General features: G+C 33.1%; 1 protein-coding gene across 3 annotated transcripts in view; it reads left to right on the top strand.

The window, feature by feature from the left end:
- Positions 1-5,434: 5,434 nt before the first annotated feature.
- The window catches only part of LOC135847454 (uncharacterized), a 63,373-nt gene continuing 46,279 nt past the window's right edge, over positions 5,435-22,528 (top strand). The window contains exon 1 of one of the 3 annotated variants that reach the window (XM_065366984.1): positions 5,435-5,833. In XM_065366984.1, the coding sequence (XP_065223056.1) occupies positions 5,767-5,833 (67 nt within the window). In that variant the 5' untranslated portion in view covers positions 5,435-5,766. Of the gene's footprint in view, positions 5,834-20,766; positions 20,790-22,528 lie in introns of those variants that run through there. The other 2 variants (XM_065366985.1, XM_065366986.1) reach the window with 2 other exon arrangements.

Genomic DNA, 22,528 nt, shown 5'->3' on the forward strand with positions numbered 1-22,528 from the left:
TATGAAATTTCGAATGATTTTTTTATAATTTCAGGAATTTTTCCAGATTTTTAATGGAGTAGGTACTGAATAATTTATGAAAGCTTTTTGATGAGTTCTTTTCGGTTTTTGCAGGTTTATGATTTTCTGTTTTGAAATTATTTCTTGTGATATCTTGTAGATATCGATTTTTTTGAGTGATTTTCAACTCAAGATGAAGGTCCTAACTGAATTTGGTCAAAATCCTCCAACATTTTTTTTTGCGATCCACCTTGGTGTCCATGTAGGTATTTCACGAACATGCAAACTTGTTGTAGATCAGATTTTAATTTTTTCAATCCGCCTTAAAATCAATGGATAGGCAAGCAAGTGAACATAAAAAGTGAACATGTCGTTTACTGTTACACTGTTAGGAAAACTTGTAGAGTAATAAACTTCAAATTAGGCGTACATATGTATTTATTTCTAGCTACAAGAAATGAAACCTCATTCAGAATTTCAAAAAATGGTAAAGGGGACCGAACCTATTATTTTTTAAAGGTGTGACCAATTCACTCGTGCTCTGCATTTTTATAAAATTTCATAATATTTTAGTTCCATTTTTTTTCAATAGTTATTTTCCCATAAAGATCGGCAAATTATTGCATAGCTTATGCTGCATTGCCTCCACCCTTCCTCCTTCCATCTACTTGACTTTTTTCACAAAATTGTCCGGACATGCCATTCGCATTTTTCCTTCCATTTCATACTTTGATGAATTTATTTATGAAAATATCACCTATTAAAGTCGTTAGTTTTTTTTTGTTGTTTTTTTTTCCAACAAAATAGGTACCTAAGTAAAATTATATTTAAATCATTTGAAAACTGAAAAGTAACATAATGATTTGATTTCTCGAAGTTGTCCAGCAAGTAGATTTTTCCTTCGGGCTTCGTGAGTTTATTTTGTTACAAAAAGTGATTGAAAAAAAGTGTTTCTTGTTCGCTTTTTAAACAAAATGGAAGTGTGTAGCGAACAGTTGTAAAGAAGATATTCTCTCAGCATGATGTATTGAATATTCAACAAAACTTTTCCTTCTAATAATAACATATCAGATATCACACGAGCTTGAAAAAAAAAGATAGAACTAAACTAATCCATGAAAAACATTTACACCAACGTAGGTAGGTATACGTAGGTACCAAGTGTAAATCTAGAATTCTAGATCTAAAGTTGAAATACCTTGGTAGAAAAACATGTAACACCTTACCATCGGATACCAACCTGTTATTTTCTATTTCTATTCACAAAATGCACAATTTTCACTCAAATTAAGGTGTAAAAATGAACTCGTGGTCGTTTGTACGCGGTAGGTGATCGTTTATTATCTGCATAAGTAGGTAAGTAAGTTTCATGTACAATGTACTTGTACATGGTATCACTTGATCAGCATTCCTTTTTGCAGGTACAAGGACCTCATCATGTTGGTCGTTGTTTTAAAAATGGTACCTCCCACGAATTTTCTATATTTTTTTTATCAACTGCCAGCATCGAGTACCCAGTACGTAGGTTCCTAAAATTAGCCAAATTCGGGGTATTTTTCTTTGAATGACCTCGTCTTATCTGTATAGCTTCAAAACGTACCCGTTTTCGTGTGAAATACGAATCCACGATTCATAATAAGTACAATATTGAGTTTGAATGACACCTATGATATCATTGTTTTTAAAAACCGATTCGTAATACCAATCAATTATCGAAAATTTCTACAAATTACCTACTCGACAAGATTGATGACTAAATGAAAACGCAATCGTGACGTAGGTATTTACCTACAGATATCTACGTAATATTACGTATAGTTACTTATAGGTATAAATCAAGAATGCATTACAGCACGTTTGTTGTGATAACGTTAGTAGTTAGGTACTTTAAAAAATTATGTTTTTTTTCTGGAAACCACCATTTTTTAAAAGGTTAAAACCGATTTCTTCCCATTACCAACCTACATCGAATTCAACTACCTATATAACATTTTCACCAACACAATGTAACGTACAGGTAAAAGAACCAAGGGTTTTAACCCTGACAGAACTCGATTCAAGGACGACTGCTTGATGAAACAAAGAAATAGGTTTCGAGATGCAGAGTCTTTTAGAAATCGAAAATAAAAAAAAATGTTTTGTTTGTATGTCCAATTTTTATATTCCTCGTGTACTTAATCGATGGTTCATTGCGAGTCATTACTCCGGCGTGCTTATCAAGAATACCCTATATACCTATAGGTGCCATTTATTGGAAATCTGCAGCCGCAGATTAATAGGTAGGTACCTGGTTATAGGTGAGTATTATGATACGAACACGAGGAGTGTAGTGTAGTTTAGTATAGTATGCGAATACCTACATATGAGTTTAAGAACATTATCGTCGCGTAGTATTTGCCATGTTAATGACCTCTCGGGTCTCTGTTACTTGGAAATACAAAATGCCAATATGCCAATGATCGGTGAGAAAGTCACGTCGAGAAAAGCTTGTGTTATTCAACTTTGTGTTGATCGTATAGGCCTAACCTAAAGATCGTAGATTAAAATGTGATAATAAAAATTTAATGCGAGGTATCGTAGCTCTAGCTATGTGAGTGTCTCTGTTTGGCGTTCTGGACGATCAATTCGTCGGAATTATAATTTGAAAATAGAAAAGCAAGTTACTATACACATGTATTGGATCAGGAACCTAGATACAAATGAACCGCGTAGTTACAGATTCAAAACAAAAAACTTGTGCATTCTGTTCAGACCATTGACCGCAAACCGCGTAAAATTTTTTAAAAATTCAAATGTTTTTATCGCCCACAATAAATAATGTTTCCTCAGCGTATTTCCACAACACGACGAGAGTAAAAATAAATCAGATTTTTATTTTAATACAAAAATATCGCAACTTTTATCGATTACAATTTCGATTAAATATCTACTACAGCACGGAGTACTTTGGGGTATGGTTCAAAATTGTACCTCTATACCTGCAGCTCCCACCTACCATGTAACATCGTGCAAATTCGATAAGATGTGATAAAAGTAGCAAATTTCAGATCATCGAGTAAAAACACATTTTAATGAAATATTCCAAGAATTAAAATCTTAATTGACATAATACCTCTGCAGAGAATTTCGTGTACCTAATGTACTGATATTTTTAAATTCTTAATCGAATACACTGTGTCTATAAAATGATACCTAATGGAAATGAACATAGAGAGAAGAAATCAAGAAAATTCTAGAAACTTGAGTTTGGATGAAAAACTTTGTGAAATGAAATTAAAATAAGAATTTCAGTTACCTTTTCGATGATGGAATGTTCGGCCAAAATTTCATTTTTTGTAAGTACTCGTAGAAGTTCAGAGTTGTATTACTCACCAACATGTTGAAATATTTTGATCAGCGAATAACATCGCTCATGTTCAACTAAAAAACGACAAAAAAAAACAAAAAAATTCACATCGATCCATGAAAGAACATTGACTCCAATGGTTCCAATTATTTGGTGTATCGCTGTCTCCTCATGAAAAAAAAAACTTCACTAAGGTGAGGAGTAATTAAAAAGTAAAAGGGTCAAAGTGGGCGTAATCAGAAACAGGTGTTGGTAATTATATCCACGTTGGTCGGTATTCAGTAATTAAGTCCATCATTCGTAAAAACAAATAACAATTTTAGGGAAGATTGATTCTGAAGTTTGGAAAGATCAATAATGAAAAATAAAATAGGTACCTAATGTACGAGTATACGTATCAAATTCGATAACAAAAGTTATTATTTTTTCAAATTTTAAGGGAAGATGAAAAAACCTGTAAGTGGGTATTTTTTTAATAATTTTTTTAAATTTTTTAGTGATGAAAATTAATATTATCCTAATGAAAAAATTGATTCAAACTGAACATCTTTCGTATACTTAGTTCAGCTTCAGAGTAATTACAAAAAGACATGAAGACACTTCTATTTTCCTTTTAAAAAATTAAGTCATAAGATTTGGCCTTTTATTTTTTTTAAAATAATCCATTCAACTAAAATCAAAAACAATTCAGAACAGGCCTAATTACTTCCTTGCTAAAGATAAAATGTTGATATATCGACTTGAAAATGGCTATGTAAGTACAATAATACCGTTTAATTAGGTACTTTTACCTATAGTAAGTATATAGATTTAACAAAAGGTATCAATTAGCATTACAAACCTAACTACCCGAATAGGATTTTCAAGAGGTAAGTGTAAGTTACAAACTGGATGCAATTAGACACAATTAGGCTATATTTTAATCACTGTCCATTGACTTGAAGTCGAAGGATAAAAGAGGATCAGATCTACCGTTTTCGGTTACTTTCGCTTTTTGGACTTTTACGCATTTGACTGTGAGTAATTATGATTTTCTAAGCCTGTTTGATTCTTTCTCTCGTTAGGCAATTGTTTCCTTAAATTAGACAGTTACAATTGATGATTCTTTATGCCTTGGTTCTCGTTTTGTTGATCTCTTCTTGAATCCTGTGAATGATACACCACCAGCTATCTGTAATATACAAGACTGTTGACAGTGTTGACTATCTATTTTAGATTTCCATATAGTGATGGATACTGTCAAATACTTAATCAGTTGTATATCTAGGAATCAGAATTCAAAAGCAGAATCCTTAGCTTTTCGAACTCGAAGCATCACATCAGATCAGCCAAAAACTTCAAGGTAGGTATTCAGAAATCGTGTCATTCTATTGCGATTCAAGTTTTTTATAAGATGGGATGAATATCAATATGTACCTACCTATGTAACGAATGTTTATAGTGTTTTCTGTTTTACATGATTAGCATGGTAATCCATTTAGTAATCTAATTATCAAAGTGAATGCCTGCCTGTGTTGACCATGTCGTAATATCTTCGTCTTATCTAATGATAGAAATTAGAAATTAATTAACGGCGTTAAATTATCCAAATTATGAGAATCGTTTCTCTCATCGACGGTATGTCACGCAGAACACGTGATGAATAAACCGAACAAAATCACGATAATCAACGTTGATGTACGTTCAGTCTGAAGCAATGGCTTAAAAATAATACAATTTTTTTGTTGGTAGGATGCAAATACATTGTCGTCGGTGTCAGTCGTCTACCTTTGGAGGAGCTTTGGCTTTGTCCTTTAATGACACCTCAGCCCCTCCTGGCGTCCTGCATCCTGCTTATTGTAGTAATAGTGTAGTAGATTAGTATAAACTAAACTATAGTAATAATAGTAATGGTTCAATAATAGTAAAACGAAGCTGAAAAGATTTTTCAAAACTGTAATTCGTTTTATTGTGTTAGTATTGTATCGCCGTCTGTGTGCATATGTACGTGTGATTATGATAGCTTGATTTGTAGACTAGAAATTGGCACGTGGAAGGGGTAAGCAACCGGTGAACTAAACGGCTTTGGCCTCCACATAAACGTCGCTTCTCCTCGTTTACTTTACCGTTCGACTTGACGTTTTAGTGCAATGCCAACGTCGCGCTTTAGTGGATGTTTCATACCGCGTCTTTCTCGGTGTAATATCAGTGACGCTGTCGCTAATATGACCATCATGGCTTTAGCTGAGACTTTTTCGGAACACTTTTTTCTCTAATACACATTCGTGTATCGTATCATTTTTTTCTTAATTAAAACCGTGCCTTTTTTTACCGCCGTTTTCCCCTCCCTCCGTCACCATTAGTGAATACATAGTAGTTCGGTAGTGTTTGGTTTTTCTCACTCAACTTCACCACAACAACAGTTCTCCAGAAAGAAAAAAATGGATCCGAATGAAGAATCTTTACTCACCAAGAACCAAATTCCTATCATCGATTTATCTCATATTGGTAAGTGTAATACTATACGTGGACAAATATTAATTTACGTAATACACACTCGTAATCTCATCATTACACCTCTGTCGCTAGATGCAAAATGTACGTCATTATGAGCGACCTAATGTCGGGTCAAACACGTACATAATGAGCGTATTATATCCCTAGTGTTATGTGGCAACGCCGCGAAACTCGCCATTACGTACGTGTTACGTTTGGACATAATTTAACAAATTTAACCGGTGAAGTTTGGTCACTCATAGACGCACATTTTTTGCATCTAAACAACAGAAGTGTAAAATGGTGAGGTTACGAGTGTTTATTATGTAAAGCACCTTACACTACGCGATTAATAAAGTGTGTGATTATGAACTCTTGCAAAGTTACAGCGCTCGTCTTCGACTCGCGCAGTAACTTTGCACTCGTTCATAATCACCCACTTTATTAATCTAGTAATGTAATGTACTATTACTTCATCGTAATTCTAGTTTATCCAACTCGACTTGGACGACGCTTCCAATCTATCCATACCCGAGGTGATTTACACTAAAGTCTAAAATCGTGTTTTCTCTTCGTAATGTTGTTTGATCAGCTGTTCAGTGTTCGGCTTCGAAATACGTTACGGTTTGAATTCAATTTGCAGTTTGGCTGGCTTTCTAGAATCATTACAATCGCACTGAATACTAATCTATGTACGAATTTTTTATATTCCATTCGTTTTAGTCGATGAAATTTATTAAAGGGAAGTACTTCGGGTATTTTTCCGGTTTTATTTGTGTATATTTGCCTTGGAATTACCGTAGCGGAACGTTTTAATAGGAAATCATTTATACGCTATGGCGAATTATTTTTAGCGATTAGCTGGTGTGTTTTTTCGCATTCTACGTATACGTTTAAGTCAATTGTTCAGCAATTTGATGGTGTATTCTGAGCAGGGTTGAGAGAACAACAAAATTTTGTTCCCGTTCTCCGTTCTCGACGTTCCTGACGCCAAATGAACCATATGATCTTTCCTTCGTTCTCACAATCGTTTGTGGAATTTGTTCTTTCGTTCCCGTTATCGTTCTCCTCTGACATGTTCGTTCTTTGTTCTCGTTCCCGTCGTTCGTTCCCACGTTTTTTTTATGCAATGTAAGGTAAAAAATACACAATTTTTTTTAAAAAAAGGTAAATAAAACGTGCATATGCTTCCAATTGCAATTTTTTTTACATAGTGCATCATTAAACGAACGTCAAATAGGTATTATCGATTTGCCTTTGATAAAAAATTCAGCATTTATAAATTATAACAACGTTCAAGACACTTTTTTGACAGATGTACACTCAAAAAACACAAAAAGGTCGGAGAACGAGAACGCCATTCAAAACTAAGTAAGGGAACGGTTCTCGTTCTTCTGTTCCAAAAAAAATCATTCTTCGTTCGTTCTTTTGTCCTCTGTTCTTTTCAAAAAGGCTTCAAAACGTTCGTTCTTTCGTTCGTTCTCAGGAAAAAAATAGCTGTTCTTTTGTTCTTCGTTCTCGTTCTCTGTTCGTTCTCTCAACCCTGATTCTGAGTACGGTTTGAGCTTGAGTTTTGAAATGCTCTGTATAGAGTACCTATAAAATGAAGCTATTCAATATTCATGTGTTTAGATACGAGATGGAAAAAAAATTAGTTTGCATTTAGTCGTGACCATCTTATCATACTTTCACTGATTAATAAAATAATTCTATTAGGAATATCGTTTATTTCGTTATCTTTTTAAATTTAACCCGATGATGTAAAACTAATTTGATTCTTTTTACAAATTTTCTCGTTTGCAAAATTCCACTAGTTTATGGATCGATGCAAAAGTTGAGCAGGCGATGCATAAATTTGAAAATGCAGCAATCAAATCGATCGAGTTATTAGCTAATGGATTGACTATGGAGCATTTTTACGATTTTCTTATCGAAATGATTAGTTAGCTCTGTAATGATATTGTTCGGAGAAACTAATTTTATGAGTTGATTGTGAAATTCCTGTTGTGAGGATGTCATTTGAATGCGTCAGCTTGAAAAAAAAAACTGAATGTGAATAATTCATGTGCTGGAGATTTCATATCTTTACATACTAGTGATAAAACTAAACTAGTGCTGCAAAAAAATTTTTTGTTGAAAACTCGGTTTTAAACGTGAAAATTCCAGGTCGTTTAAATTTAAAACACGTTTTCAGTGTGTTTAAAACAAACGTGTTTTAAACATTTTTCAAGATTTATCGAAAAAAAAAAGCTCAAAAATACAACGATGGAAGTTTCAACTCTTTTGTTTCAATTCAAATCGCCTCAAAGCTTTGGTATGATTGAAAATGTTGTGTAACTCATTAGGTATCAGCCAATCAAATGGCGAGCCTTTTTCAGCCGTGATCAGCTGATCAATCGTTCCAACCTCGTGAAAAATAAACTGCCAGTCACTGATTTGTTCCTCAAGCAAGTTTTAAAAACTTGTGTGATTGTGATTGGTGTGTTTCTTATAAAACAAACAAAACTGATCCAATCAGTGCTGCTGAACTTTGAAGCTTACGATTGGTTTGCGAATGACGATTCATACTCTTACAAAAGGACATTGGACATGGAATGAAGATCAGAATTTATCAAACCCAGGCTTAAATTTGAGCAAGATTCATTTTCTTCAGAAGTTTGGACTTTGGGGGCTCTAGCTCTGTGTTTCAAGTAGTGTTAGCAATCGACTTTTGGATACAAATCGTGAGAACAAAAATTAATCTCTGAATGAGAAAAAAATAAGTAATCGTAATGGTCCCAATGTCCCAATGGTAGACATTCCTAAAATTTCCAGTCGTGAAAAAATTCACCATCATCGACTATATTTACGGAAGTAAGAGAAATTCTAAAATTTCTACGGGTTGATAACTCAAACGAGAAAATTCCGATCGAATTTTTATCGAAATTTTATCTCAGCCAACACGACTGGTCAGCTAATCGAAAAAAGTTAATTAACCTTGAAAAATCATTAGAAATTTGAGGAAATGACCACGACGATGGCGCATTACAAAGATAACACGGTTCGAGATGAATTCACTGATGAATTCTGATAACCTTTCAGTTTGAGCCTTTTTTGTTATCATTTGCAAAAAAAAATCACGCGATTTTTTACGAACACCCTGTTAGTTTTGGGATAATCTCGTGTTAATTTGCGACTCTGATTAGAGCGTAAGATAATTCGACTCTTCTGGATTTTCTGTTCCACTTGATCTTGGTCGGTTTCCATTTCATATACGAATGGAAAAGGAAAACGAAACGACCAACGAAGTATACATTTTAAAATCGAATAAATGCAAAAATATCGATTTTTCCAGCACGTGGCAAGTGGCAACGTTCTGAAATAAGGCAACGTTTTGTTTCCTGGTATTATATATTCCCCTTTCTCATTAATTTACCACATCGCGTTGCTATTTTGCTATATACCTTTATGATTATAGGCGGCCGAGCTTCCATCGTGTAAATTCTGCACCCTGTAGTACGATGAATTAATAAAAATTCTGCGCCTGAATCGCATCGTTCTCCAATCGAAACGAAACGTGTGTTTGAAAAATTAAAAAAAGGGTTATCAAATTACACCCTTGGATCGGTTCAAAATCACGTTTTTTTCTTTCTCGAATTGCCGTTACGTCACGTCTTTGATTCGGTACCATAGGTTTTTTTTGTATTGATAAATTTAACGGTGAATAATCATCGATGATGATGGTTACTACATATTTCGTTGGTAATAACACGATCTAACAAGTTTTTTCTTACTCGAAATTATTGCTGTATAATTGATAACCTGATTTGAAATACTTTGTAGCACTTCTGCCTATACAATTTGTGGTTCATAGAATAATGATTCTGTACATTTTGTAGAAGGCCATATCTGTACAGGCATTCAAAGATGAAAATGGTGTGAAATTTTATCGAATCTGATTAATGTAATTATAAATTTCGAAGGGAAATCCCAATTAGGATTGATAATGCATTCAACTCGTGATCATTTTTAATTTTTATCTGGTAGTTGTATAGCAGATAGAACATCGGTAAAAACGAGTAATGAGTAATACTGGACAAAAAAGTTGAAATTTCTCAGTAATAGGATAAATTATTAATTTTTTTCGTAATTAGTACCTATACTTTTAACTAAGTTACCCATGTGCTCGTTATCAGTTTATCACGTTTGCTGCAAGATTAGTTTTTAAAATGAACTCCGTTCTGTGCAGCAGCCAGAGCCAGACTAAAAAAAAATGACTCAACAAAAGACTTCACTCTGGAGTACGATAAAAATAAAATAGATCGAATATGTGTCGAAAGCGTCGTAGTTTATTTTAAAAACCAAATGTTGTAATTCAAAGTAGTACGAATTAATCACCCGGTGCACTTCTACTAATACAACCATAGCTAACGGGATTACAGAACGGGGTCCATGCGATTATTTGCGACCTCAATATTTCGGTGTAGGTTGATCCTATACACATACTACATGTAGTCGACAAAAAAAAAATGCTTTATTCGATCGCTTCTCGCCAATTTCTCGCCAAATATTTGACCAAGTTGTGTACACATAGAGAAAAAAATCAGCTGATCCATCACACTGCAGAGCACTGTGTAGGGTGTTCGATTTCCATATCGATGTGTTTACTTTATTTATCCTGTGAACTGATTTCGTTACGATTGATCGTCGTCGTCGTCGTCGTCGTTTTCTTCGTTGCTGTGCTAAATTAGAATGCGATTTTTTTCTTTGCTTATTTAATAAAGCAAACAAACGCCCTGTTATTTATTGCCAAAGGGTTAAGAAGACAGGTGCTCGAGCTGGAATAGCCCAAGTCACGTTAATACACGCGAACGTTATGTAAATTGGAGAAGAAATGTGAAAGTTAGTTGTGTATTTGTGGTGATATTCGATGCTGTTAAATGGGGTTTAAATATTGAAAAATTTTCCATATTTGTTTTCTACTTTTTTATGGGTGTTTATTTTTTCTAAACCCATCGATTGAAGAAGATTTATGTAAAATTAAAAAAGAAAGAATTCGTTTACTTTCAAGAATCCCCTACTGATAAGAAAAATGTTCAGAAATTGGAGATTTATCAAATGGATTTTATTTTCAAAACTAAAATCATTTTTCAGGGGAAAAACTCACGAAAAAAATTGTTGAGTTACAAAATGTGCCTATGATCAGGCAATTTTTTGTTAGGTTTTTTCACTTTTTACATCATTTTCATTGATTTTTCTGCAGATTTGGTCAATTTTTCAAACATTTGAAAACATTTTTGCATTTTCAAAAATTTCAATCCTCAACTTTCAGAACAATTTTGAAGATTTTCCAGTAATTTTGAGCAAAAAAAATTGTTAATATAGGTAGTTTTTACAATTTTTGTATCAATTTTGTCAATTTTCTTTCAAATTTGAAAATTTTTGATGATTTTATGTGCTATTGTTATGAATGATGCTTCATATGAAAATTGAATATTTTGGGTAATTTCGTTGACATATTGCACAATCTTACGTTATTTTACTTTTGCTCAGTTTTGAAGGGAATCAGATCAAAGATTGAAAATCCGTATTTAATTAAAATTTAAAAAGCTTAAAATCCAGGGTGTCTAACAGGTACTGCAGGTACTGCAAGTACTGTAAAAGTACTGCATTGAAATCCTCGGTACTGCAAGTACTGTAAAGTACTGCATTTTGCCTGAAAAGTACTGCATTTTTTCTCAAACTCATTTCATTTTTGGCGAAAATTGTGCTTAAAATGGTTAAAAACCACTATTTTTCAAACAAAATTCCACAAAATTTTTTTTCGCCCTCGCTTTGCTCGGGCAATATTTTGATTTTCTTTTCATATTTCTGAATTTTGAAAAAACTCATAAAAATCACATTATGTTTGGTCAGTTTTCATCTATGTGTATACCTTTCAATTTTTCCAACGGACCACCTACCCAAAGTTGTCAAATTATAAAAAGTCAGCAAATTTGCCCAAATGTGCTGATCGTGCTGGGACTCGTCAATGTCAATAAATTTTGAAAATTTTTAGTCTTAATAAAGAGGTTTGATTACCAACTTTTGTGAGACTTGAATAGCACATTTTAAGAATTTTTCGCCCTCGCTTCGCTCGGGCTGAATGCAGTTTCTCTTTTTCTGAATTTGTAGGTCTATTGGTTTTTCTTTTACAAAATCAAACTTTCTAAAAATCCATCATTCAAACTCAAAAAGATGTTTAAATCCAAAAATAAACTCCTCACATGAAAAAAATTTTTTTTTATTGCTCGAAATATGAAAATTTTGAGAGCTTATGCCCTTACTTCGTTCGGGCTTTTTTGCTTTTCTTTTTTGGAACTGAAATTTATTTTAAAAAATTGTTAAAATTCTGAAATTTTCAAGCCAAAAAAATCAATCTCTTCCCATAAAAAACCGTGTTCTTTCATTTATCAAAACAGAAATTTTCAAAAGTTTCTGCCCTCGCTAATACGCTCGGGCTACTTTCTTGTTTACTTTTATGGTTATTATTTTATTTTTTTATTGAAAAATGAAAACGATTTTTTTTCAGTCATAATAAGCTATGAATATATACCCTAATTGTAATTACAAATTATAAATTCAACTATTCGGATTTCTTCATAATTTTAGCGTTTGAAATTTCAAGTTTTTGCTGCCAAGTGGCAAATTGATGTTTGAAAACTCCTGAAAAAATGGAATTCATCTTTTTTAAAAAATTTTTTGAACCTCAAGATATGATAGCTGAAACTGAAAACTGAAAACTGAAAACAAACTGAAATTAACAAGTTTTTCCATGTAAACTAAAAAATTACTGCTTAATTCCAGCTGTTTCAAAAAGATTATTTTTGGGGGGGGGCGTGTAAGCTGGATTAAAAAAACAAGGTACTGCAAAAAGTACTGCAAAAAGTACTGCAAAAGTACTGCATTTCTTCCGAGAAATTTTGTTAGACACCCTGAAATCGAACTTTCAAGTTGACGAGCCAAAATTTTATAATGAATGCAAAAATTAGAAGCCACATGACAGTTTGAAATTTTGAAAAAATGAGTCAGGAGGGGATACAATAACCTATTACGTATCGATTTTTACAAATTTGAAAGTACCAACTTCGAATCTCAGTTACTTTTCTTTATTCGATACGTTTGAGCTCCTACCCCCTCCCCATCACCTTTAACGTGGCCAAAATATCGATAAATTGAAAAAGACTCCAATTTTAAATACAATTTCAGGTCTCGTACTCTGTTACTTTTTAAGTAATCAAATCATTTTTCCATTTTGAAGGGAAAAAAAATGTTCAAAGTCGCCTTTTGCTAAAAATGGTAAAAAATCCCGCCTTTGGAAAAATTTTGTTTCTTGCTAACTGCGACGGCTAACTGTCACTTTTTCGCAACAAAAATTCAAACAAATCTCAATTTTTTTCCAAATTCCCCTGAAAGTTTCCCTTTATTGCCAGAAATTGACAAAATGCACAACTTTTTTGCCAAAAATGCCCATTTTTCGCTAAAATTATTGTCAACGTTTTGTTTTCTGTAAGCAATAACAAAAAGAACAGTCTTTCGTTTAAATAGCCAAAAAATCTCATTTTTTGCTAATAATTCCTTTAAAAAAAAGTAAAGTTGCTTTTTGCAAAAAATTTTAGAATTTAATTTTTTTTCTAAACGTGTTCAAAAGTTTTGCTTCAATTTAGCAAAAAAATTCCTCTTGTTAAAATCTGTAAAGTCCCGTTTTTCGCCAAAAATTAGCCTTTTTGCTGGAAATTGCAAACTTTTTACTAGTTTGCCTAAAATTGCTGAAATTTATCGCTTTTTTATCAAAAAGTTGCAAAATGATCCTATTTTTTTTACAAAAATCGTTGCCAATTGCTAAGTCCTGCTTTTTGCTAAAATTGTCAACTTGTCTATACCCAGTTCATTATTAGATTTTAATTTTATTCAGAACATTTCATTTGAAATGCTCTATACTAGTTTTTTTCGTGATTTGCATTAAAATGTTTTGCTCACGTTTTGTCGCTTTTTTGGTTCCTTTTTTCCATTATATTCGAGCTTATTTTTAAAACCTTTTCAAGTGCCCCCAATAAAATTGAAAAATTGCTGTCTTGAGTGATGATTGCCTCTGATTTTGATTTTTGGACTGCTCCATCTGTTGAATTGTTGGGTACCCGGCGAAACCTGTATAATCAAGCAAATAAGAACACATTATCTGTTCTGAAATTCGAAAAAATGCCGTTAGAAATTATTTAACGGCGATGCTCGTAAACTTGGAAACATAATGTTAAATTGAATTGACAATTATATTTTAATCACGTTATAATTAACGATATTAATATGCCTAATTATCGATAATTATGACCCAAGTGGTAACATTTCGTTTAAAAATAATTTCATTGGTCGTCGATTCAGTCAGCAATCGCGATGGATTCATTTGACAGCTCTAATGGGCGTTCTACGTTGGTGGAAAATTATGAAGAAAATATGATTATGCTGTTACTATACCCATAAAGACAAAAGTAGGTATAATGTCTATGGTTATACCCAGACTTACGTTTCAAAGCTGCGGTATTTTTGGCATAAATTTCGATTCGGTCATTTTCTATAGATGGTCTCGATGTCAAGGAAAATCCTATAAACGCGAGAGTACGTTAATTAATCTGAAGGATGATAAGTTATTTAATATTTTTCACGATGGATTGATGGATTATTACTCGTATGTATTTTTTCATTGAGACCTTTATCGATCCATTAAATTGAAAATGAAAATCACTCGCTGGGTTGTCAACTTTATACTTGGGTATTGTAAAGTTGAAATTTTATTTTCCAAGTAAAAGTTATGTATCGATATTCTGGGGTTTTTAAGGTTATCGGTCCTGAGACATTGTGTTGGTTTATCAGTCGACGTCGTGTACATTGCGGGCACATCCTTTCGAAAAAATTGATAACGAAAACCTTTTTTTGACATATACGATCAGGTGGTTTCGAGGATATAAAAATGATTTACGACTTTTCGATAAAAACAATTATCCATCCGTGTAATTGGATCATTTACTCTTTGAAGGCGATAAATGTATATCCGGTGTCGACCGTCATATTTTTACAATGTGATAACGACCTTGTCAAAGTGTTCGATGTGTGTGTTTTTCCATTCTTGAGGACATTTTATACAGTATGGGTGCCATGGTTCGATTTCGTGCACGTGAAAGTACACGAGTTGAAAGGTCGACGAATAGAGGACGACGAAAGGAATTGCAGTTTTTGGGGAAGTTTTTTCTTCAAGTGTTTGAAATATTGAGATAAAGTTGACGATATACAGTACTCGTATTATGCGTCGTATGGAGATGAATCTGCGGTATAGGACGCCTACGATCATCATTACGCAATTTAGTCGACTGAAAGATGTGTTATGGCGCGTTTTTTTCTTCTTTATCAGAGGATTATTCAATGGGTGGTATTGTTTTACGTGTCAACTTTTATAATGTATAATATGCCTGCGATATTTATGACTTGGAAGTATGTCAGTGAGAGGTACTTTTGGTTTGAGGGTATGTCCTCTACATGCCCGGAGCATATGAAGAAATTCAACATGCTGGGTGTTGATGACAAGTAGACGAGGTTTTTGTGCATCGAGGACAGTTGTGGTGGGATTTTTCCATCGGGAAATGAAATATAAGGTGATTGAAATTCGAACGTTTATTTTCTATACGAAAGTAATCGATGAGTTAGGGGAGAAAAGACAGAATGTTTGAAATTCAAGAGTATAAGTATTTGAGAATGTCATCGAAAGTATGGTTTCGATGAACAGAAAGCAGAATTGAGCGTTGAAAATTGGAATATTTGAACTGCGTGGAGATGTTGATGACATGAACAAGTTCCCAAAAAATGTTATAACCAATTCAAATTATCCATATTTTGAAAAAATTCCGCGAATTGTGACTAGTTATCATTTGTTACATATGAATCAACTGTACGCTATCAATTTTTTTTTTAAATTTTCACTCTCGTTATCTATTCAAACAGAATTTCCGCCTTCGCGTTTTTCTGATTATGCCCTCCCCTGGCTCGTCGTCGGTGGCTTTCATTTTTTTTTCGAGGAACGAAATAATTCTGAAAGTAAACCCGCATTATTAAGTAAATTAGAAGTTGAAGATTGGTTAAAAAAAATACCAGGGAAAGTACAAAGATATCGATACAGCAGGCAATACTGGGAATGGAAATGGGAAATGGGAATTCTTGGTAGACGGTTGAAGCTGATTTTTCGCAGAAATCAATGAATCACCGTTTGGCACGCAAATGATTTTTATTCGCTGATCAAATTAATGATAATGAGATGAAAAAAGTAATTTTCAATTTTCCGTTATGTGTTGAATATTTTTTTTTTTGTGTTTAAATAGTTTTCTTCGTGATTTTTGAGCAATTTTAGGACGAGTTTTCCAAAAAATATTATTGGCATTTCATTTAGTTATTGGTGATTTTCGGTGTTTTTTTTTACTAATTTTTAGATTTTTTTGTAATTTTTTCGAAATGATTATGTCATTTTGTTATTTTTATTTTCAACATTTTTTTCTTAGTTTTACAATATTTTGAACGCGCGCCCCGCTGAACCATTAACATTTTATTTCAATTTAGGAAAATTCGAGTAAAGTGTGCAAGAATCTGTTTGGAATTCTTAACCTCCCTCCCCCCAGACGTTTTTTTGAATGAATTCAGTTACGATGGCTGATTTAATTATTTTCTGAACACTTGAGAATTCAAATTCAAATTCAAATTCAAATATTTATTGCAGGTCACAGCTTTCGCTGCATTTACAATGTCATATAAAATATAGGTACTAATACAGATAGGTATCAATAACATGTAGCATACAGGCCATTTTTTCAATGTTACATACATTTATAGAAGGGTTTAAAATGATAAAAATTATTGAAAATGGAATTAAAAAAAGAAAAGAAATACATAAATGAAATAAAATAATGAAAATAAATGAATAAAAAAAAAGCAAAAAGAAAACAAAGAAAACAAGTAAACTTATGCGTTTAGCTGCAGCATTTCTTCAACATCATAGAACGCATATCTCTGTAGCCAATTTTTTAGTTTCTTTTTAAAAAGGTTTTTGGATTGTATATTTTTTAGTTCTTGTGGTATTTTATTATAAATTTTTGAGGCCATAAAATCAACGTTATTTTGCATAATTTTTGTTCTTAAATTTTCACCTATTGCCAAATGTTTGAATCTTGTTTCATATGTGTGAGAAGGTACCTTGAGATTTATTATTCCATTCTTTATCATAATACACAGTTGAAGTATGTACTCACACGGAGCTGGCAGTATGTTGTTTTCAATAAAGACTGGTTTACAGGATTCTCTTGGATGTTTTCGAAACATTATTCTTACAGCTCTTTTTTGTATTAGTAGTACACGTTGGAGTATACTGGGATTACCACCCCAAAGTGCTATTCCATAGCTCAGATTAGAATGAAATAGGCCAAAATATGCAAGTTTTAAAGTGTGAGAGTGTGTTATTTCACGGAGCTGTCTTATTAAGTAGGTATAAGTGGAAAGTTTTTTGATTAAATGGTCCACTTGGTTATTCCATTTCAAGTCAGAGTCTATTAGAACTCCTAGAAATTTAGTTGAATCTATTATTCTGTAACTTTCTGTTATAGAAGAAGGTACCTTACCAAATCCCAAGAAATGTGTTTTATTTAAATTTAGTATCATTTTGTTTGCCGAAAACCAAGCTATCAACCTATTCATAATGCCCTGAACATGACTGCTATCAACACCCTCATCTATTTCTAGAAGAGCTGTTGTATCATCCGCAAATTCTGTGAGGCTGTATCCAAAATAAGGTGATAAATCATTGATATAAATGATAAAAAACAGTGGACCTAAGATGGATCCTTGAAGTACCCCTTGCTTAATAGGTTCCGCATCAGAAAATGTGCTATTGTTGATTTTTACAATTTGGGCTCTATCAGAAAAGTAGCTCTTGACCCAATCTAATAGTATACCTCTAAGGGGAAGGGCAGAAAATTCATACCCATAGTACAAAATATTGGCTTTCACAATGAAGTCTCGCCTCCTCTAATTTCGGGTAAAAATGAACTGTTGTATTAGAATTATTTAAAATAAACCTTGTGGCCTACCAAAATAGATTGAAATTTCGCGAGAAAACCAAATATTTTGTCGAAAATGGTTTTTGAGAATTAATTAAAATTAATTTTGAGCCCAAAATTGTACCATAATTTTTGAGATTTTTAAAGTGTCGTGAACTTATCAAAATGAGTTGAAATTTCGCAAAAATTTTCAAATTCGATCGGAAATGTTTTTTGAGCATTTTTAAAATTAATTTTGAGCCCAAAATTAGACCATGGTTTTTGAGATTTTTTTTAATGTGTCGTGTGGACTTATCAAAATGGGTTAAAATTTCGCGAAAAATTCTCAAGTTCTATCGAAAATGTTTTTTGAGCATTTTTAAAATTAATTTTGAGCCCAAAATTGGACTATAGTTTTTGAGATTTTTAATTGTGTCCTGTGATTTATCAAAATCAGTTAAAATTTCGCGATAAATTCTCAAGTTCTATCGGAACCTTTTTTGAGCATTTTTGCAAAATTGCTGCTTGAATTTTGGTCGTTTTTTTATTGTCATAAGCGCTCTTGAAATTTGATCAATTTCTAGCTCAAAATATTCTGAAGTGCTTTAAAAAGGTTATGTAGATAAGAATTTGTAATTTTTGGTCAAAATTTTAATTCATTTTGATAGGTTACATACCTAACAACTTTTTCAAAAATCCAGAAAATTATAAACCTAATTTTAGGGTCAGTCAGAATTCTTAAAATTGGTCAAAAAACATTCTGACTTAATAATTAGTCAATCTCTCAAAAATGATCTACATTATATCCATTTGATGATCGATCATCTTTATCATTAAATCACTGATTGACTCATTAAAGTAATGAAGCAATTAAAATTGATCAATGTCCATCAAATAATCTGTTATTTGAATCATCATCTAATAATACATCTACCGATCTAATAAAATGATCGAATTATCACAATTGATATTCAAATCATTTCCTTTGCTTTGCTCGTTTCAAATCATCAAGTTTTATTTACTTATAGCTGATTCCGAATTTTCCGAATTCGATCTCCTGAATTTCAATCATTTCCTGTACGGAAATTGAAAAAACAATTTGTTTATATTTCCGATTTCACTGCGTCAGCACATTTGACGTACCTACCTTCTCGAAATCGCCTCCAACTCTCGAATATATTTTATAATCGAAAGCTTTCCCGCAGTAATTGATAAAAATAATAAAATCTTGGAAAAACGTTAACTTGGCATTCATTCAATACAACTTTTCTTTAATTCCTCGAATTCCCAAATGGTTTTTTTGGCCATCGTGTTCCACGCGTGTTTCAATTTTTCTTATCATTATATGAAAAAAAAAAAAACCTTACGAAATCCCCAAAATATAGAAACACGTTTTTGAAATCAACCCCATAGCTATGAATTCGTTTTGAAAATTTAATTTTTCATTGATGGGGTTCGAGATTTATTCAAGTAGGTATCTGGCTCGTATCTCCATTGATAACTCTTCAATTCCGTTTCAAATCATCTAGTTTCTTATCTAATCAGTACTCTATCCACATCTATCTGTACTTGTATCCGTATGCCAACCATGACGCAAAATAACTGGCATCAGATCGAATTGCGGAAAATGTAGGTATTGCTCGCCACAGCCACATTCGGCTTTATAGAATTATAACTGTTCGATTCGACATTTCGAAAATATCGCACCATATCGACACATTCTAAGGTCACTGCAGCCGTGAACAACTCACTGTACATATATCGTGTCGTGTACGAAGCTACTACATGTACAATACTATAACCGTATGTATGTGCAAATCATGAATTGAATGTTTAAAATACAGGAAATCCAATAAATCGAGAAAAAAAATCGTCGCAATTCGCACTACCCATTTGCCAATATGTACAAAATACGTGTTACGTAATATGTAATCGTAAGTAGGTATACACTCGACAGGTTAATACGAATTTTTCTTTACACGAGCTAATAAAAACGACTGTGTAGTAGGGTAGAGGTACTAGGTAAAATACTAGGTACCTCTACCTACTTAATAAATCATCCTAGTTAAAGATACCGATAAAGAGAAGCGAGTTGGTAAATAAAAACAATAAAGAATCTTATCTGGCTAAGTCCTTGGCGAACTATAAGCGATTTTCGTACTGTTGGTGCGATTGTTTTGACGAAATGTGCATAAGCGACCTGTTAAATATTATGAAAGGAGAATCAGCTGTCTGTCTGAATTTCCAAACGGGTAGGTAATGGTATCTTACCTACTATAACTTTGGACACCTGTGCTATTTGCCTGAAATTTACGTACGTACTACGTATCGTTTTTCGTACGAGTTAACGAACTTGCAAGATGTATGATTTTCAGTGTTGAAAATTTGAAAAATTACATCATTGCGAGAATGGCCGTTATTAAAATAATAAATTTCCACATGTAATCGCCTTGGAAATAATCCAACATGCGAAGATAATATTTGTAAACATATGTTTCGCTTCTCGTCGCATAAAAACATTCGCAGCTAGAGACACAAACGTGTGAATCTAGAAATTATATTCCAAGTAATCGTATGCATCACGAAGCTAACTCGATGATGAGTATGTGTGAATTAGCTGAATTGTGACCATATTTGATAACTTTATCGATATTTTAAAGCTTCGTGAGAAGTCTGATGTCTGATTTCCTTCATGAATTTAGATTCTACATTGATAGATTAGAAAATATCCCAATTTCTTGACATTCCAACGAAACATCGAATGACTTTTTTTTTGGTATCGAGAAATGCTTCAATTTTGAGTGATTTTAACTGATTTTTTTTCTGTTTCAGGTGAGTACAAATTTTTATCATAAGAGCTACAGAAGTACAGAATATGATAAGTGAGTTAATTTTAACAAATTATCATAATATGTATAATATGTGAGGTAACCTAAATTTTTCCTGGGTTTATAAAAATTGCTAATTTCTCAAAGAGAACAGCGCTGGCCGAAGAAATGAAATTTTTTCGCAATTTTGCCAAACATCATGATTGGAGATTTCCCTCATTTGATGAAAGAAAAGAGTCGCGAGTAAATTTCGTGGAAATTTTTCTAAAAATACAAATACGCGAAATCATCGAACATGTCCCACTGGTCCTACTTACATATTTTGTGTATACAAATGTGTAAGTTCAGCGCACTTGAAAGCAGCTCAATACAAATATTATGGTGACTCAGCGAAAAAAATTCGTTTTGACATCGATACATTCAATACAGCGCAAAGTGTAAAACAACAATCGCGGTAAATAAATTTTCATAACTATTCGACCGATCACGTGCTAGTAATGGTAATCGTACGAAACAAATGTATCGCTGCGTCGGCCATCGACCTGCCTACCTGTGAATGGCACATAAATTGGGAAAAATACCTCTACAGAAGTACCTGATGACCGCACATTGACGGATGCAAGTATTGGCGACCGCAATTTATCACTTTTTTGTATTATACCTGCCCATACATGAATTTATCTACACCTAATGATACGTACGAAATTTCGGATGTGGTGAATAGAACTCGAGTTGAACGCTTATGAGTTCGCAGAATGGAATAAAAATTGACGAATTACCAATGGAATTGTGACTTTTTTCTGTTGAAATGAAAATTGTTGGGGTAGGTTATGATTTTAGTAGGTACTTTTGGCAGAATCTCGAGACAGACAGAAGTGACGAGGGAATGAAGGAAGAGCCCCGATGCTCGATACTGAAACCCAATTTAGATCTTGTCGAGTATCTTTGGTTTTTATTACTTTATTGCTCGCTCGAGGTATATTAATCCTGTGTATAGATTTCGAACTTCCGTCGACATCGTCGTCAATTGCTGCTAGACTCATTCAGCACATTGTTTATCAATTCTCGAGTGATTCATTTTCTCGACGAATAACAAATTCGTATAATAATTTCTTTAAAAATAACCCGAGCATCATGATACGGAGCATCGAGGTCACTGAATTTTATGATTTCTTCACGTGACGTGGTATTCGATCGAATCGAGTGAAATGATTCGTAAGTGCTGGTGCCGGGATTTTTCTTTCGAGGGGGATAATTGGGTCCAAACCGAGTAATTTTGTCGATTTTTTGGGTGAGGGGGAGAGGGGCAGAATCGAGTTCCCGAGGGGGCAAAAACCAAATAATTATGTCATTTATTCAATTTCTTTCTTTTTTTTTTTTTTAAAGAAGGAATTCCGAATTCGAGCAACTGAAATTTGTCTGGAAGGTAGTATTTCGAGTAAATAGTGTACGAAAATACCAAGAATGTAGGCTTGAGAAGAAAAAAAAGCCTCATGTGCCCAAGTGACAAAAAGACATAAAATTTTGACGAATTTCTCAAGTTTTTTTTTTTTTTAACAATATTTTAGAACAAGCTAGACGTAGACGTGTTATCTGCATCTGTCCCAGTCACCACTTTTTGCCATCAAAAATTTTTTCGAAAAAATTGTACTCTTGGGAGGATTATTGCCTAAAAGCCCCTTTAAACCGACACTGATTTGAAATATCGAGTGCCTGAAGTAGTTAGTAGTTACATGCTCTTATCTATCAATAAATAACGTCTTGTGGTATCATTGGATTTTCATCTAAAATTA

The sequence above is a fragment of the Planococcus citri genome, chromosome 5 (assembly GCF_950023065.1).
Source record: "Planococcus citri chromosome 5, ihPlaCitr1.1, whole genome shotgun sequence".
Lineage (NCBI taxonomy): Eukaryota > Metazoa > Arthropoda > Insecta > Hemiptera > Pseudococcidae > Planococcus > Planococcus citri.